At 37.9% G+C, this 18718-nt stretch overlaps 1 protein-coding gene across 2 annotated transcripts in view; it reads right to left on the reverse strand.

Annotated features, from left to right (window-relative positions):
* The window catches only part of CSMD3 (CUB and Sushi multiple domains 3), a 1272067-nt gene that overhangs the window by 424403 nt on the left and 828946 nt on the right, over positions 1–18718 (reverse strand). For both annotated transcript variants that reach the window (XM_008001392.3, XM_008001388.3), the window contains 2 exons: positions 5341–5556; positions 3506–3694 (listed from right to left, as the gene is read on the reverse strand). In XM_008001392.3, the coding sequence (XP_007999583.2) occupies positions 3506–3694; positions 5341–5556 (405 nt within the window). The remainder of the gene's footprint in view (positions 1–3505; positions 3695–5340; positions 5557–18718) is intronic.

The following is an 18718-nucleotide window of genomic DNA, read 5'->3' on the forward strand; positions in this document are numbered from 1 at the left end:
AGTCAAAGACAATGGTGTGCTACTGTGGACCGTACACAGGACTTGGACTCAGAACATTGTGATAATCATGAATCTGCCCTTGGGTTTGTGTTCAACCTTGAGTATTTTTATAGATATCATATCTTTATTGATAAGATAGTTGTATTAAACTTACTTTCACAACATTTGGGGGTTTTGGAATGAGATATTACATGACATAATTTTTCATAGACATAAATGGCCACATTATAGTATTATTACATTTTAATATTTCATTAAAACTTTAAACATAAATGCAGAGCTTATGTAGGAAATTGTTTAAAGAAAAATATTGTTTATTCCTCATTCAACATCCAGAATAAGATAAATTTTGCCCAATTCTACTAAAAGAAATGGAGATACCAATCAACCTGTACACTAAATATTGAATCAAACTTTATATAAATAAAATGTAAAGTAAGTTTCCAAAACTTTAAAGTAAGTTTCCAAAGCTTTATCAGTGCCCTTACTGTCTGAAGTCAGATGCCTTACATAATGTATATATACACAAATCATTTTAGTAAATGTTAATATTAGTTTCATACTTTATATAAAATTTAAAACCTCATCTGGGGTTTGTTCTGGGAGTGTATCCATCATTTGTACCCTTGTGCCAGGAAAAGAATGTTTAGATTCCAAATAACTGAAACAGAAGCAAACTTTTGGAATACAACTTACTTAATAATTTGGCTATTGTTAATCTAGGCTTTCTATGCAGTTGGCAACGCTGAAGACTAAATAATGATTTTTTAAAACAAGTATGAAATAAAGAATTGGTGTTAGGATATATGAAGTAACAAGTACAAAGAGGTTAAGAAGAAATAAAAGCTGTCCAAATAAACTAGCATTCCTAAAACTGGACATCTGCTCAGATGAATGGTTACAAATAACATGCATTTTATGTGAATAAAGACTAAAATTTGGGGAAAAAAAACAAAATTAGAAATATATACATATGTGTGTTTAGAATTAGAAATTTAAGAAGGAACAAATTTGATCTGAAGCATAAGCAAAGCAATAAAGAAAAAAGTTCAAAAAAATTGGAGAAGTAACATTTAAAAAATATTTCTTTTTAAAGGAATATTTCTACCCATCTTGTGACTTAAATGTATGCCTACAGTGAAATTTATTAAGGTCAATTGAATTAATTGTAAATTTTAATAAGCTTAAAAGCAAGCACAGCTAATCTGAAAATGAGTGGGGGGAATTCCCATGATAATAACTTTGCTTTCTAAATTTGTCCACAGGGTAATTTTCTTTCATCCTTCCCATTAAAGATTTAGGCACGAATAAACCCATCTCAAAGAAACACCTTAATAACACAAAATTAACTCAATGTTAGATTTTTGCAATGCCAGGTTTTCATAAATCCATTTATTAAAATATATCATAAATATAAACTAAATTTTTAAAATGTACAAGTAAACACTTTTTTTTTTCAAACTATATAACAGCCTGGCATGTATTCGGTTACTCTGAGAGAAAATGTTAATTCCGTATGATATATTCTTTCTAGAATCACGTTTCCTTAGATACTAGTGAAGAAAAAATTGGGCTTTGGAATGAAAGAGATCACTACAAAAATCATAGTGCTACCTCTTACAATCTTAATGATCTTGGGCAAGTTATTTAGCATCTCTAAGGCTCAGACTTCTTCTAATGAAAAGTGGAAGAGATAATAATATCAGAATTTTAGTGAGGATTAAATGAAATGACTTTACATAAAAGAGCTTAGCAGGTCCTCATAATGTTAGTGTTCTATACAATGGAATTATTTCCTACTATAATTTATTTTATAAACTAAGTTGACAGGCTGGAGAGACAGCAGATTATACTCAAAACAATTAGTTAAAATAAAATCTAAATTCTGAATGCTTCCTATATTCCGGGGATTGTGCCAGGTGTCTGATTTACATCATTAGTTTCTTTAAATCCTCATAACTAACTCATAACAATGACTTAGGTGCTACAGTTGTAACCATTTGACTGATGAGAAAAATGAAGTTTAGAAAAGTGAATTGGCCAAATATCAAATGGTCAGGCACTCTGTAGTCCTAACTTGGACTATTCCAAAGGTTTCGTTAATTACCTTTGAAAACAGTCTTGAAAATGAAAATGGGCATAATGAAGTAAAGTGCAGAAATTTCAAAGGTGGCAGTAGCAGTAGTAGCAATAGTAAAAACAAAATGTCCTTAAAAAAATTTAAAAAATGCATCCTGTATAGCTCCTGGAAAAGATGCCCTGAGAGTGTGATTACTTATCACCTCCCAACTTCAAGCCTCTATGGTTGCTTGTGCCATTTCTATAAAAATCTGTGATTTTAAAATGAAATTTCATCTGTTATGTATCTTGAAAACAATCTCATTACAATCAAAGACTTCAGACCCACATTAACTTGGATGATCATATTTTTTGGCTTAATTTGTGGTTCCACAGGAATTCCCACATTCTATATATGGGACAATAAATTGAATGAGGCAAAAATGATATCACTTCTTCATTCTCATTTCAATCTGTGGGGCATTTTGTATCCACAGTAAAGAGCAGGGGCTTAAACCACATTTCAAATCTCTACCAATTTTCCTGATTTTATAGCATATTATAACTTACACAGATTTGTGACTCATAATTAGATTTATAATCAAATTAAGTGCTGTGATAATTTTCAATAACTTTATAAAATAATTATAAAATGGCCATTTGAATCTCATACTATCATAATATGTACTGATAATCACGAAACAGTGAGAAGTTCTTGCCTTCATATTTTCTAATTTAAATAGGGAATGATTTAAGTCTTAATGACAAGCCCTTTATTTTTTCTACTGAACATTGTTTTCTTTTTATCAGTCAAAATATTTACTTCCAAAGATTGAGATGATGACTTCACACTTCCAATACTTTAATTATAGTTATTTTTTATTGCACAACATGAAATTAGCTCTCTTATCTATCAAATAGTGAGCCAATAAATTCATTGACAGCCCTTAAATTAATTACCTATTCTTCATTTGACACTTTCTCTTGTAATCAACTTTTATGCATGTTAATTTTAAGTTATAAAATATTGTCAAAACCTTAGTCAGAATATACTATCAATAGAATACAAGAATTCCATTTTCTGTGAGCTCTCAAAATATGATTCTATTTCTATCCTTCATCTACCTACCTACCTACCTGCCTATCTGTATCATCTATCTATCTCCATATATCTATGTATCTATCATATTTCTATCTATCTATCTACCTACCTATCTAATTCATTTATTATCCCTATCTGAAAACAAATTTAGAAGCATGGTTTCTTGAATGGAGCAGTAGAGAAGTTAATTCAGTTACACCAGATTGCCAAATAGGAAAAAATTGAAATAACTAATGTGAAATAAATGAAGAAATTCAACAGATTATAAAAAACGAAGAGTGTAACCATGCAACTCCATGGACAGTGACTACACATACAAGCAAATGAAAGCAGCTGACCACGTACCCACACACCTTGGCAGAGGTGCACTCCACACTCGTCGGCCACCACCAAGACAGATGATCTCTGATGTTCCTTCCAGTCGATAACCCGATGAGCATGAGAAGGTCAGAGTGTCACCAACCCCAAAGTTGAACCCAATTCGACTACCATATTGAGGAATGCCAGGATCTTCACAAGGTTCAAGGTTATATTCTGTAAATTAGAGAGAAAATTTCCCCGCAGGGGAGGAAAGGACAAAGAAAATGATAGTGGTTACTTTTAAGGGTGTATTCCTATTGTTTTTAGAACCTAGTCATATATTTAGAAGTGACTATATGAATAGCTATCAGAACATACAAATGGCATACATACGTTTCTTCTTTTGTAAAATAGCTAATAACTTGATAAATATTTGTATGTGCGGTATTCAATATAGATGAGAAAATATCACCTTCTGAATAATAAAATATAGTTTTTTGTCTTATTGTTTTTTCTGCATTAGAAACATTTTTATTTCATATATTTTTGACTTATAATGGTATAAGAACTGCATATTTTCAAACACAAAATAACATTTGAAATGAAATCATTTGCACTTTTGAAATGCATTTTGCTTAATATTTTACATTTAAATGATAAAGGCCCTTCTGCTTCTTGTATACAAGAAGTTCAGCTAATGCATATTCTGAAAAACACATGACTTGAGATGCAAGGGTTTATGTGAGACTGAAGTGACCACACATTGAAAATTATTATATTATGGATTTTTATAGGAACTTTTCCCCAGGCAATAAATGAGCATTATGAAAATGAACAACTAAACAGTCTTCAGGGTATGAAACAGTAGAGTTGATTAAACATTATAATTTATATACAGTCCTAAGAAGAAGTAGCTTATCTAAAAATATTCCCAGAGCAGTTACTGTGTAATTGCAATAAAGAACAAGAGGCATTGCTTCATGTTGATTAGCTAATATTTTATGCTTTAAAAAAATAACTTTGATTTTTTTCTAACATTCTAGGTTATGTTCATTTACTACTCATGATAAAATACTTTTATGATTTTAGCATCCCAATATTTTCATTCAAATACTAAAATAGTTGTTTAAGAACAAGGTTAGTGCTTGTATCATTTTAATATTAGCAAGTTGGCATAAGATTTACTTATTAATTTGTGTCTGTATTAAGAAATAGCTAGTTGTGTTCATTCAAATTGAAAGTAGAGCTCTAAGTGGTGGGAATACATTTTATTCTCTTTGGTCTCATACTTTTTTTCTCCCTGTAATCCAAGTAATACTATTGTCTATAAATAAGATTATACTAGAAGAAAGGAGTAACTATGCTAATTTGATTACAGATTATCTAATTCCAGAATAATAAATTAGGTTTATCTTAATACTAGCCTGTTGGTTATGCCTTCTATGTCTTTTCCTAGGCACATAAAACAAGGAAATCACTGGATTAATTCTCATTTCATTTTTGAGTCTAATTGAAATTTTAAAATATATATTTTAATTTTCATTTTGCATTTACTAGGCATTTTAGCTAGTTTTGAGCTCTGTTAGAATTTAGCAGAATTTTTGTAAATTAAAGAAATGTAATTATTGTACTCCAGTAGATTTACAGCAAATTAATTAATTTTTACTTTTTCCCTTATTTATTACTAGAGATAATCTTCAATCTATTCTAATCTTTCCTTAAACTTGACAGATATTACTTTGCTTTCTTTTTTTAAACTTTTTCTTCTATTCTGCTATTTCTCACTCTGTTTCATCATTAGTTACGCTCATATCTTGAAAAAATTGATTTTTTAAAAAAGTTATTGAATGAGCCCTTTTGTTTTTTATTTATTTTCTCACCAGAGAATGTAATGTTAAATCCTTCATATGATATTGAAAAATCTGAAATGAAACGCAGTTGAGCCCTGAAATTTCCATAGAGACCAGCATTGATTGTTGGAGGAAGATCTGAACCAGTCAGGCGTGCCAGTGGTTGGGTAAAACTGCCATTCTCTGTGATCAGTAAGTAGTCATGATGGTCTTCCAAATGAAAAGTGTGGAAGTTGAACTGCACACCTATTAAGAAAAATAGGAACACTGAATTTACAGGTAGATTAGTAAAACACAGAGAGTTACTGTCAAACTACCTATTAGCCAGGGCTTTCCTTCTAATTAAATTTTCTGAAAATGAGAGGTATTACTATAAAATATTCCAAATATATATTGTATTATTCTTTTTATGTGTGTTTTTCCTTCAGATTCATTAAAAGAGATATAATGAGTCATGTCTTGGAAACTGCGTGAAAATAAAATTAAAAAATCAATGCCTGAAAAAAAATTACCTGGTTTTCTGAAAATTTCAAAAGAAATACATATTTTTTTTTACAATAGAGGTGCAACTTTCTGGTGAATAGTGTACATGCCTCCATTTTCTTCTCCAATCCCTTCAACCAACATAAAAGCAATGCTCAATATTATAGAACTTAACTTCCAAATATGCTGTTTATTTTAGAAGATAAATATAAAACAGGCATAGGGAATGGTATTTGTTAAATGAATGTAATTATTCTCCATTTATCTGTCACAAATTTCAACCTGTGCATATAATATGCAAAACATGTATATATAAGTGTTCAGCTAAATGAGTTTCCATAAACCAAATACTTTTGCAAATAGTATCCAAATCAATAGTCACAATAATACAAACACCCAGAGCCTTTTTAATAAAACTTTTCTGTCATTTCAGCTTTCCGGAGGTAACCACTCACTCAACTTCTAAAGCACAAACTAATTTTGCTGCTTTGTATATATATATTTTGTAGTTTATGGAATGGAATCATATATATTCTTTTGGATCTGACTTATTTTACTCAACATTAGGTTTGTGAGATTTCTCAATATCATTGTGCGTAGTTGGGGGTGGTTCATTTTTGGTGATGTATAGTATAGCATTCTACCTTGTGAATATACCACATCTATTTACCTGTTCAACTGTTGATGGTCACTTAAGTTGTTTGCATTTTATCACAAAAGTAGACAGTGCTGCCATGAACATGTGAGTATATCTTTTGTGAATGTATGTGCTTTTTTCTGTTGTGTACGTATCTAGGAGTGGAATTACTGAATGATGGGGGTAATAATATATTTGTTGCTTTAACAAATACTGTTTTACAAAGTGGCCATGCCGATTTACATCTCCATAGACAATATGGTTGCTCCATATCTTCTCCAATACTTGAAAATCTGGGGCTTTTAAATTTGCTCCTTTCTAGTGAGTATGTAGTAGACTCCTTCTGGTATCATGTTAGTATTTAATTACAGTGTCAAGAACACATGTAAAAGACTAATGACTTCACACAAATACACACACTCAAATACACACAACATACTGTGTAAGGAGCCATCTGAAATAAAAAATGGCTACCACAGGGACCGTTCCCTTGAAGTGCTTTATTTCTGTACCTGACCTAAAATATTACCCAAGTATTTGCTAAGAAAAGTCCAAAATCTGAGAGTATGACAAGTAACATTTTTATTCATTTACATTTTAGTTTCAAATATTGGGAATTCTTAAGAGTCTCCATTGTTTAAAAAAAAAAAAAAAAAGAGGATAGAAAATGAGACCAAAACAAACAGACTAAAAACACAAACATTACCACGACAAGGTTATTACTGCATAAGGAACCAGAGATTTCATATTTGAGAAAGATTTGAAATATATAAGGTACTATTTTCAAATTATTTTTCAAAATGTGTTTTTTTATTTGTTTTTGTTTGTTTGTTTGTTTGTTTTTCTCCTCTCTATAATGGACAGGAATACAAAACCCCTTTTGGAGGGAGTCCAAAAATTAAGTCAGTTTTTCAAATGTTCTATAGTATAAAATCAGTATTGATACTAGACAGATGGAAGGAAAATGGGGTATTGACATAATAAACAGAAGATGTTCACTGTCCAGATTAGTTCCTGCAAAATAATGTAAGGGTAGAAAGTTCAGATAAGTAAGTCTTATTTCTCTTATAAAGCTAAGAAAAAAATAGTTGGACAATAGGAGAGTAGATTGAAAAAAGAGAAATAAATCGTCATGTATGCTATATTATTTACATTTTTTAAGAAAAAAATGTGCTTGTTCTGAAATACATAGAATGAATTATTTTAGAATTTAATTAATTAATTATTGGTGCCAACAAAGCCACTGTTAAGTATTATTTACCTTTCTGAGCCCTATTTTCTCCATCTGCAAAATAGGGCTCTAATAGAGTTGTTTTGCAGTTTAAATAAGGTAACATGAAAATGACTTCGCATAGTGACTGGCACAGAGGAAGTATTCAGAAAGTGTCATTGCTATTGATCAATTTCCCAAAATAAGAGCTAATGTTTTTCCTGTTATTTAGCCCTGGCAAGCCACTTTATAAAATGAAGCTGCTGTTCAAGTCATGGATTAAATGGTAATATCTGCTTTCTTTCACTACTGCAAAACAACTTAAGACCTTCGAAGTTGTGCCGAAGGTCAATTAATCCAAATAAGAAAATGATCCTGAGAAACTACTATATTCTAGTCATTATAGAATATAAATATTTAGAAGAATGTAAGTAACTCATGGCCTATCTGAGGAAAAAGGTAAAATTTTAATCATTCTGCCAAACTGGTTAATATAAGTCAATATAGGAGCATAGAAATAGAGGTAACTAATTTGTCAAAGGGGTCCGTAGAGGTGTAGAAAAATGACCTTGAAACGTAATGACCATCCAGGTCTGGAGGCTCACACTTGTAATCCCAGTACTTTGGGAGGCCTAGGTGGCTGGATTGCTTGAATCCAGGAGTTTGAGATCAGCTTGGGCAACACGGCAGAATCCCATCTCTACAAAAAACTACAAAACTTAACTAAGTGTAGTGGCATGCACCTGTAGTCCCACCTACTCAGGAGGCTGAGGTGGGAGGATCACCTGAGCCCAGGAAGACTGAGGATGCAGTGAGCCAGGAACAGCCTGGGTGACAGGATGAGAACCCATCTCAGGAAAAACACAAAAATAAAAACAAACCAACAAAAAAACCCAAAGCAATGACCTCCTAAAGCAAAAAAGGCAACGACTTCCAAAAGCAAGAAGTTTGTGATGGTGCAGACTATGATAGACATTTTGGAAAGAAGGGGATTACACAGGCAAAGACACACAATTCTAACAAGGCAGGGAGAAAAAGTCAGTGGTTTCAATATCGTAATTACTTCTCGTAAGAATGCTAATTCAGGATGCTTAATAAAGGTAATTTATGGTACAGATATATGTATATTAAAGGTTTGTACTTAAAGTCAAAATAGCTTTAATATCTAGGTTTTAGTTACAGTCATGCCACCAGCTATCACCTAAAGGGTGCCATTTGACTTATTTTTTTCCTGATATGTAAAGTAATAGGTGTGGACTATGCTTTATTTAGGGACAGCCTAACTTCTAAGACCCTAAGGGTTTTTTTCTGAGTACACTTTTTTTCTCCAGGTTTCCTGTAACTATTTATAATTAGCATCTTGATTTATAGAATGTGTTTAAGGAAAATCTCTCATGGTGTCCCTGCAAGTAAGGAGCAACGTAGGCTGAATGACACTGTAGTTAACTGACTTTGAAACTATTGAACAATTATATGTGTTCAAACACTTTGACTTCATGTTTAATGGTGAAGAGATTACAGATGGCACATTTAAATTTTATTATTTCTTAAATACTTAGATATTTAGATCTATACTTGTTAAGATTCTTATAAACTCTTAAAGTACTAATGATCATACTTACATGAGAACATTCTGACTATATAATGTAAATGTAAGTGAAATGTAAATCACTTCAAAATAATCTCATAGGAAGTCTGAATCAAAATCGATATGATAAAATGTAACAGGGATAAACATAAAAGTTTGCACTTAAGATAGAAAAAAAAGCAATTGTATAATTATAGAATTTTAGGAATTTAATTTATCTGTATTTTAAGTCCCAGTAATCTAAAAAGATGATTTACATTACTACAAACTTCTTATCAATTAGTAGTATAACATGGTAGCAAAAAAGTTAATTAACACAAATACTTTCTTCTTTAATGAAAATCGTTTTGGTGTTACACTGTGCCATTATGTGTTCAGTTTTAGAAAACCACATTTTAAAGAGATAAGCTGGAACGTATCCAGAGAAAGTTGATTAGAGTGGTGATGAACATGAAAATATTATCTTATGATGAATTAAAGGAACTAGGAGTGTTTAGTCTGGGTAGAAAAGACTTAGAATAAAGATCTAGGGATAGAGGACATGAAAAACATGGTAGTCTCAGAACTGTGAGTTGGTGTGTTTGAGGAGCTTTTGGTTGGAGCAAAGATTAGGCTGCTTTTTTGGTGTAGCTCCAGAGAGCAGAACAGGGATAACGGCTGCAGAATAATTTTTAAACAACTAAATAAGTAAAAAATGAGCAAGTTTTCCCAAGGAGTATAGTTCTTATCAACAGAAATACCCATAACAGGTCAGTTCATCCTGTTTCTGAAACACTATACAGAGAAACTAGTTTTCTGAGAAAGAGGTTAGACTATATTACCTTGAATATTTCTCCCAACTTTGAGATTTTCCTTCAAGAAACTTTGGCTACACTTGGGAAGAGTTGTACTTCAAACAAACTCAGCTGGCTCTTAAAATAAAGGCATCTACATCTGCATCTCTTGCCATGTAAATAGGGATTTAATTAACACTTGCAACCTGTGAAGATGCAAAACTTTAAGTGTTAATTAAACCTCTATTTACATAGCAAGCAGTATGTAGCACTCCACTCCCTTCTATAATATCAGGGAGCTTATTTTAAACTCCATTAATCTACTTCACAATGGAATAATAGGATACTTGTTTAGCTTCCAGCAAAGAGTCTTCTACTAATAAAGAATGACAAAAATCACAGTTTACAAAGTCTTCTACTTCATTCCTGCTATTCAGTACCAGAATACTCGTTTTAAAAACACTTTTTTCTAAATAATATTTAATTCATTGTAGAAATCTAACTAAAATTGTCCTGACATAATTCTCACTTCCTGATAAAATAATATGTAATTTTATCAAAGGCAAACTTTATTTGTGAAAACACAATACATTTAAATGTATTAAACATAAGGATTTAGTTTTAATTGTAACATCTCCTTATTGCTAAAAGTATTTTTATTTTGATTTTTTCTTTTATTAGATTTTCTAAAAAAATTATTTATTTTCAATAAATACAATTTAGTAGTAAAATTCAATAATGTAATACAGCAACAGAGCTAAAATAAAGGGTACTTATCAAAATCAGGTTTTAAAATGAATAAAGTAGCTCCTTTAGAAGATCAGCCCATTGAGATCTTCAAGTAAATAACTTTAATATATTTTTTGTTTTCATATATTGGAATGGTCATTTTACCATTGATAAGTTGTTGCCTTGATAAATTACACTGTACCTTGATAAATTTGAAGTACCTACTTATACATTTCTAATTATAAGCAATATTTGCAAAAATGGATGGTAAATTAAACATGAGTAATTAATTGTTTAGCAGTCCTTCTTATTAAGCACTAAGAAAATGAATTATTAATTACGTAAAATTATTTGTTATAGATTCCTAAAGGGATACATGTCATTCTTTATAGGATTCGTTTCAAAACAGTGAAGAAGGTTGTAAAAGTTTTATGAGTCTGGTTGAATCTTGTGAATGAACCATATTTAATACTACAGAGCCTTTTACTTGTTTATTTGTAAAAGGACATTTATTAACATCTACTTATGCAGAGTGCAATTTTACTCTATTTATGTGAGACATATCTGCAGCTCTGTACTAAAGAATCTGAGACACAGATATTTATAGAATGCCTATAAATTAAATAATATTATAAACAAAAACAGAAACATTCGTAAACAAGTTTGTATAAACATATACTAGTTGCTTTAAAATTGGCTCAGCATATCAGAGCATCTCATATTCCCCTTTGAACTCCTGAAATCAACTTCTTAATGAAAGGACACAAAAACACAAAAAAATGCGTACCCGCTCCCCCGCTACACCCTATTGCTAAACGTTCTGCTCTCTTATCTTTGCACATACCAGAGATTTCGTAAGTTCTGTGAGTACCTGTTTTTCTGCACGTACCAGAGATTTTGTTTTGCACATACCAGAGATTTCGTAAGTTCTGTGAGTACCTGTTTTTCTGCACGCACCAGAAATTTTGTAAGTTCTAAGGCAAGGTCACAAGATGTGTTTAAGTAAGATAAACTCTTGCTGCCATAAACCTGCTCTCCCGCCTCAAAGGTTGAACCAAAATATCAGAAATGGCGGGAACCAATCATAGTTAGCCAGATCGCCTTGTTCAAACACTAGCCAATCATATATCTGATTTGTATAATAATTCTATGCCCACTTTTCTTAGACTATATAACACTGCTCGGAGCTCAGTGGGGGAGCTCTCCTGCCCGTCTCGTTTCGCGAGCGAGGGAGAGTTCCAGGTTCGAACCTGTAATAAAGATCCTTGCTGCTTAGCTTTGACTCTGGACTCTGGTGGTCTTCTTCGGGGAATAAACGGTCTGGGCATTACAAATGGGGGCTCGTCCGGGATTTCCCCCAAGCCCACCAGACCCCCAAGTCAATGGATCTTAATCTGTAGGTAAGCCGGCTTTGTCACTGTCTCTGTCTTTGTCTCTGTCTGTCTCCCTGAAATTTCGCGAAATCCGTAATCTGTAATCTGTATTGGTCTGTTCTGTAAGTGGCACGGTCTTGGCGGACGCGCTAAAAGACAGCCACTCGGGACTGGTGGGAGACGTCCCTCAGTGCCCATCTGGGGGCCTCCATCCTTGGTTGCCCCGTCTGACTCAGGTCGGAAGTCCGACACGCGCTCGCGAAGGCTCATCATTTATCAATGTCTGTCCGTTATTGTTAAGTGTTAAGTGTAAGTCCAAAACGAAATATAAAACCTTTTCTTCCCCTTCCAGGACCGGACCTGTCGGATACTCCCCTCTGCTTCACACTCATTTTCGTCCCTCCTTCTCTTTGTAGGAACAGTCCAAACAAAAAATGGGCAACAACCAGAGCACGCCGCTCTCACTCCTTGTCGCCAATTTCAAAGATGTGAAGGCTCGGGGGCATAACTTAAGTGTAGAACTAAAGAAAGGAAAGCTAGTTACTTTCTGCCGTTCGGAGTGGCCCTCTTTTGGCGTCGGGTGGCCCTCCGAAGGAACTTTCTGTCTCTCTATTATTACTAAGGTAAAAACTAAGATTTTCCTGCCAGGGCAGTCAGGACATCCTGATCAAATTCCTTATATTACAGTGTGGCAAGATCTCGTGGAAAACCCACCGCCCTGGATAACTCCATTCATCCCTGAGCCCTGCAAGGTCCTAGTAACGTGACCTACAAGACAAAGGACTCCCTCTGCTCCCCCGGCCCCTGTGCTGCCGGACAGCCAGGATCCCCTAACATTAGAACCCACTCTCCCCCCACCGTATCGGCACCTAGTCCCGCAGGACCCAGTCCCCCAGGGTGGTGCTTCCGTAGAGGGGAACCGAGAAGCGGAGGCAGCCGAGAGCGAAAGTAACCCGGGGGGGCCGGCCGTCCAAACGCGAGGCCGCTTACAGCGGGATCAAGCTTCCCGACTCCCTGACTCTACTGTAGCCCTGCCTCTCAGAGAAATAGAATCGCTCGATGATACCGGACTCTCCCGTCTCACATATTGGCCTTTTTCCACTAGTGATCTATACAATTAGAAGTCCCAAAATGCTCGGTTCTCAGATAATCCCAAAGATCTAACCTCGTTGTTAGACAGTGTCATGTTTACTCACCAGCCGACCTGGGATGACTGTCAACAGCTCCTCCGAATCCTGTTCACAACGGAGGAGCGGGAAAGAATCAAAGTTGAGGCCAGAAAGTTGGTTCCAGGAGATGAGGGCCAGCCAACTGCGAATCCTGACCTCATTAACGCGGCTTTTCCCTTGACCCGACCCAGATGGGACTACAACACGGCAGAAGGTAGGGGACGACTGCTCATTTATTGCCAGACTCTAATGGCGGGTCTCCGGGCTGCAGCTCGCAAGCCCACCAATTTGGCTAAAATATATTCTGTGTTACAAGGTAAGACAGAAAGCCCCACTGTGTATTTAGAGAGGTTAATGGAAGTCTTCAGACAGTTTACCCCTATGGACCCGGAAGCACCGGAAAATCAGGCAGCGGTAGTAATGTCCTTTGTAAACCAGGCAGCACCAGATATTAAAAGAAAACTCCAGAAATTAGAGGGTTTAGAGGGAAAGCAGATTCAGAACCTTCTTCAGATAGCCCAGCGAGTTTATAATAATAGGGATACTCCAGAAGAAAAACAGTTCAAGGCAACCAAAGAAATGACCAAAGTCTTAGTAGCAGCTTTCCCCCAGGCAGGGAATGGCCAAAGCAGAAAGCAGAAAAAGCAAGGCTCTAGGCAAGGATTAGAAAAGGATCAGTGTGCTTATTGCAAGGAACGTGGTCACTGGATTAAGGACTGCCCAAAGAAACGGAGACCAGCTAACCCTACCTCCGTACTCGTTACCCAGGACTCTGTCTAGGGAGGACGGGGTTCAGACCCCCTCCCCGAACCCAGGGTAATTTTGCAAGTGGAGGGGTCCCCAGTTCGCTTCTTGGTCGATACTGGGGTGGAACACTCAGTCCTAACCAAACCAATTGGAAAAATGTCTAAGAAAACATCCTGGGTGCACGCGGCCACAGGCATCAAAAAATACCCCTGGACAACCCAGAGAACTGTAGACTTAGGAACAGGAAAAGTCTCCCATTCCTTCCTAGTCATCCCAGAGAGCCCCTGCCCTCTACTAGGGAGGGACTTGCTGACAAAGATGGAGGCCCAAATCCACTTTGAGCCAGAAGGGCCCAAGATAACTGATTCCCAAAACAGGCCAATATCTATCCTGACTGTCACCTTAGAAGATGAGTACAGGCTCCATCAAGAGCAAAAGCCCCCTGATCAAAAAAATTGACTCTTGGCTCCAGCGTTTCCCTGAAGCGTGGGCAGAAACTGGGGGCTTGAGGCTAGCTAAACATCGACCTGCTATATTTGTGGAAGTTAAGCCAAGGACGGACCTGGTTCAGGTTCGGCAATACCCTATGCCCCTGGAGGCAAGAGAAGGAATTACGCCCCATATCCGCCGACTCCTAGACCAGGGAGTCCTACGGGCTTGCCACTCATCCTGGAATACTCCACTGTTACCTGTTCATAAACCAAACAGTACGGACTACAGACCAGTACAAGATTTAAGAAAAGTTAATAAAAGGGTCATAGACATACATCCCACTGTGCCCAATCCATACACCCTTCTGAGTGCCTTACATCCCAAAAAACAATGGTATACCGTTCTTGATCTAAAAGATGCTTTCTTCAGCCTTCCTCTGGCTCCCAAAAGTCAAGAACTCTTTGCATTTCAATGGACGGATCCTGAGAGGGGCATCAACGGTCAGCTAACATGGACCAGGCTGCCACAAGGGTTCAAGAACTCGCCAACCCTGTTCGATGAAGCCCTTCACGAAGATCTGGGTGAGTACCGGCGGCAACACCCTGAAATAACTCTTTTGCAATATGTTGATGATCTCTTAATAGCGGCCAGGTCCCCAGAAACTTGTGTTCAAGAGACTGAGGACCTCTTGAAGACTGGGGGAGCTAGGCTACCGAGCCTCAGCAACAAAGGCTCAGATCTGGAAGTCGGAGGTAACTTATCTGGGGTACCTATTAAAAGGGGGGCAACGCTGGCTAACCAAAGCCCGAAAGGAAACAGTCCTACGCATCCCTAGACCCCAGTCGACACGGCAAGTGAGAGAATTCCTGGGGTCAGCAGGGTTCTGTAGGTTATGGATACCCGGATTTGCTGAGTTAGCCAAGCCCCTATACCAAGCAACAAAGGAAGGGCAGCCCTTCAATTGGACGGAGGAGGCTGAGCTGGCCTTTCAACAAATCAAAACTGCCTTGTTATCAGCCCCCGCGCTGGGGCTCCCTGATGTCTCCAAGCCCTTCCACTTATACGTGGATGAAAATAAGGGTGTTGCAAAAGCCGTGTTAACACAGTACCTAGGCCCCTGGCAGAGGCCAGTTGCCTATTTGTCAAAAAAATTAGATTCAGTGGCTGCTGGCTGGCCACCCTGCCTGCGGATAATCGCGGCGACCGCCCTAATGGTCCGAGACGCTGATAAACTTATCATGGGGCAAGAGTTGCGCGTTATAACCCCGCATGCCATTGAAGGCGTCCTCCGGCAGCCGCCGGACCGATGGATGAGTAACGCCCGGCTCACCCACTATCAAGGACTGCCGTTAAACCCCCTCAGAATAACTTTTCTGCCCCCAACCTCTTTAAACCCTGCTTCACTGCTGCCAAATCCAGACTTGGACGCCCCGTCCCATGAGTGCACTGAGATACTGGCTCAGGTGCATGGGGTGTGAGAAGACCTGCAAGAACGTCCGCTCCCCGACACAGAACTCATCTGGTTCACTGATGGCAGCAGCTACGTCCACCAAGGCCAGCGGTATGCAGGAGCGGCTGTAACGTCAGAACTGAGGTAATCTGGGCGGAACCCTTGCCTCCAAGGACATCGGCCCAGAGAGCCGAACTGATAGCACTCACACAGGCCCTCACCCTAGGGGCAGAGAAAAAACTGACAGTATACACAGATAGCCGCTATGCTTTCGCTACTGCACACATACATGGGGCCATCTACAGAGAGAGGGGACTATTAACAGCTGAAGGCAAAGAAATAAAAAACAAGCAAGAGATCCTAGCTCTATTAACTGCTTTGTGGAAGCCAAAGAAATTGGCTATCGTACATTGCCCTGGGCATCAGAAACCAACTACGCCAATTGCTCGAGGCAATTTCTTAGCCAACCAAACCGCAAGGAGCATAGCAAAAGCTCCCAGTCAGCTCCTCGCGCTCCAGCTCCCCGATCCTGGCCCGCGAAATTTGCCATGTTTTCCCGACTATACTGAACAGGATCGCGAATGGATGGACACTCTTCCCCTAAAACAGGTTAAAAATGGGTGGTGGGCTGATATAAATGACCAAACCATCCTGCCAGAGAAATTAGGACGGCAGGTGTTGGAACACATCCACCGCACAACTCACCTGGGTGCCCGGCGAATGATAGACTTAATCAGGCACGCCAAGTTCAGAATCAGGCGCATAGCTGAACTGGCCAGCAATGTCACAACAAATTGCAAAGCCTGCCAATTGAACAACGCTTTCCCCCAAACCCAGACCACCGCAGGAATTAGGTGTAGAGGAACTAGGCCTAGTATCTATTGGGAAATAGACTTTACTGAGATAAAGCCTGGAAAATATGGGTATCAGTACTTACTTGTCTTTGTAGACACTTTTTCAGGGTGGACAGAAGCGTTCCCAACTAAGAGAGAAACTGCTCAGGTTGTAGAAAAAAAAAATTTTGGAAGAAATCCTCCCCAGGTATGGCTTTCCTGTCCAGATAGGGTCAGACAATGGACCAGCCTTCGTTGCTAAGGTAAGTCAGGATTTGGCTTCCATTCTTGGGGCAAATTGGAAATTACATTGTGCTTATAGGCCCCAAAGCTCAGGACAGGTAGAAAGGATGAATCGGACTCTAAAGGAGACCTTAACTAAATTGACCATGGAGACTGGCGCTAATTGGGTAGTACTTCTCCCCTACGCTCTGTTCCGGGCCCGAAATACTCCTTACAGACTGGGCCTCACACCATATGAAATCATGTATGGCAGACCCCCACTCCTGGTCCCCAGTCTAAAAGATGACTTACTCAAACCTGAAACTGAAAATGTCTCTGAGCTCTTGTTCTCCTTACAAGCCTTACAGAAAATTCACCAGGAAATTTGGCCCAGACTACGAGAACTGTACGAAACAGGACGTCCACCGACGCCCCATCCGTTCCAGCCGGGAGACTGGGTCCTAGTCAAGCGCCACCGGCAAGAAACTCTTCAACCCAGGTGGAAAGGACCACTGCAAGTACTCCTGACTATTCCCACCGCTCTCAAGGTAGAAGGCATCGCTTCGTGGATCCACTACACACACGTCAAACCAGTGGACCCAACATCCGACCTTCTCGGGCCATCTGGAGCACCGGTTACATGGACTGTAGACAAAGCTAAGAACAATCCCTTAAAGCTAACCCTGTGCCATCATCCCCATAGCCGTAACCATGTCTAGCTTACCTATGCTTTTATGCCTTATGCATCTGACTCTCCTCACTACTGCGTCGTCTAATCCCTATGTCTGGAGGTTCTGGCTCTATGAGAACAAAACTCACCCTGGGGAAACCCCCCAGGTGGGTAAACTGCTAGCTAGTGCAGACTGCCCCCCCTCCGGGTGCAATACTCCAATTTGTCAGAGAAAGATTTGATACCATCCAACTAATGGTCCTCCGTAGCCATCACCAGCCTCTCCTGCACCCAGAAGGTGAGACTACATTATGATGCTCTGGAAATCCAAGATTGGACGTCCAGTTACTTGAGAGAGGGGGAAATGAAAGGACACAAAAACACAAAAAAATGTGTACCCACTCCCCCGCTACACCCTATTGCTAAACGTTCTGCTCTCTTATCTTTGCACATACCAGAGATTTCGTAAGTTCTGTGAGTACCTGTTTTTCTGCACGTACCAGAAATTTTGTAAGTTCTAAGGCAAGGTCACAAGATGTGTTTAAGTAAGATAAACTCTTGCTGCCATAAACCTGCTCTCCCGCCTCAAAGGTTGAACCAAAATATCAGAAATGGCGGGAACCAATCATAGTTAGCCAGATCGCCTTGTTCAAACACTAGCCAATCATATATCTGATTTGTATAATAATTCTATGCCCACTTTTCTTAGACTATATAACACTGCTCGGAGCTCAGTGGGGGAGCTCTCCTGCCCGTCTCGTTTCGCGAGCGAGGGAGAGTTCCAGGTTCGAACCTGTAATAAAGATCCTTGCTGCTTAGCTTTGACTCTGGACTCTGGTGGTCTTCTTCGGGGAATAAACGGTCTGGGCATTACACTTAACACTATGTCAGAAACTACAGCCGTCTTATTTGACGTTTTCTTGTTATAAAAAATTCAAATATCATTAGTTTATTATATCAAAACTAAACAAATCTCTCATAGCACCAGCCTGGTAAAAACATGAGCACATTATAATACTATAGAAGAGTAAATATAATTTTTATGGCAATTACTTAAATTGAAATGTGTTTTAGCATACTGTAGTATTGATC

Source organism: Chlorocebus sabaeus, chromosome 8, assembly GCF_047675955.1.
Source record: "Chlorocebus sabaeus isolate Y175 chromosome 8, mChlSab1.0.hap1, whole genome shotgun sequence".
Classification (NCBI taxonomy): Eukaryota; Metazoa; Chordata; class Mammalia; order Primates; family Cercopithecidae; genus Chlorocebus; species Chlorocebus sabaeus.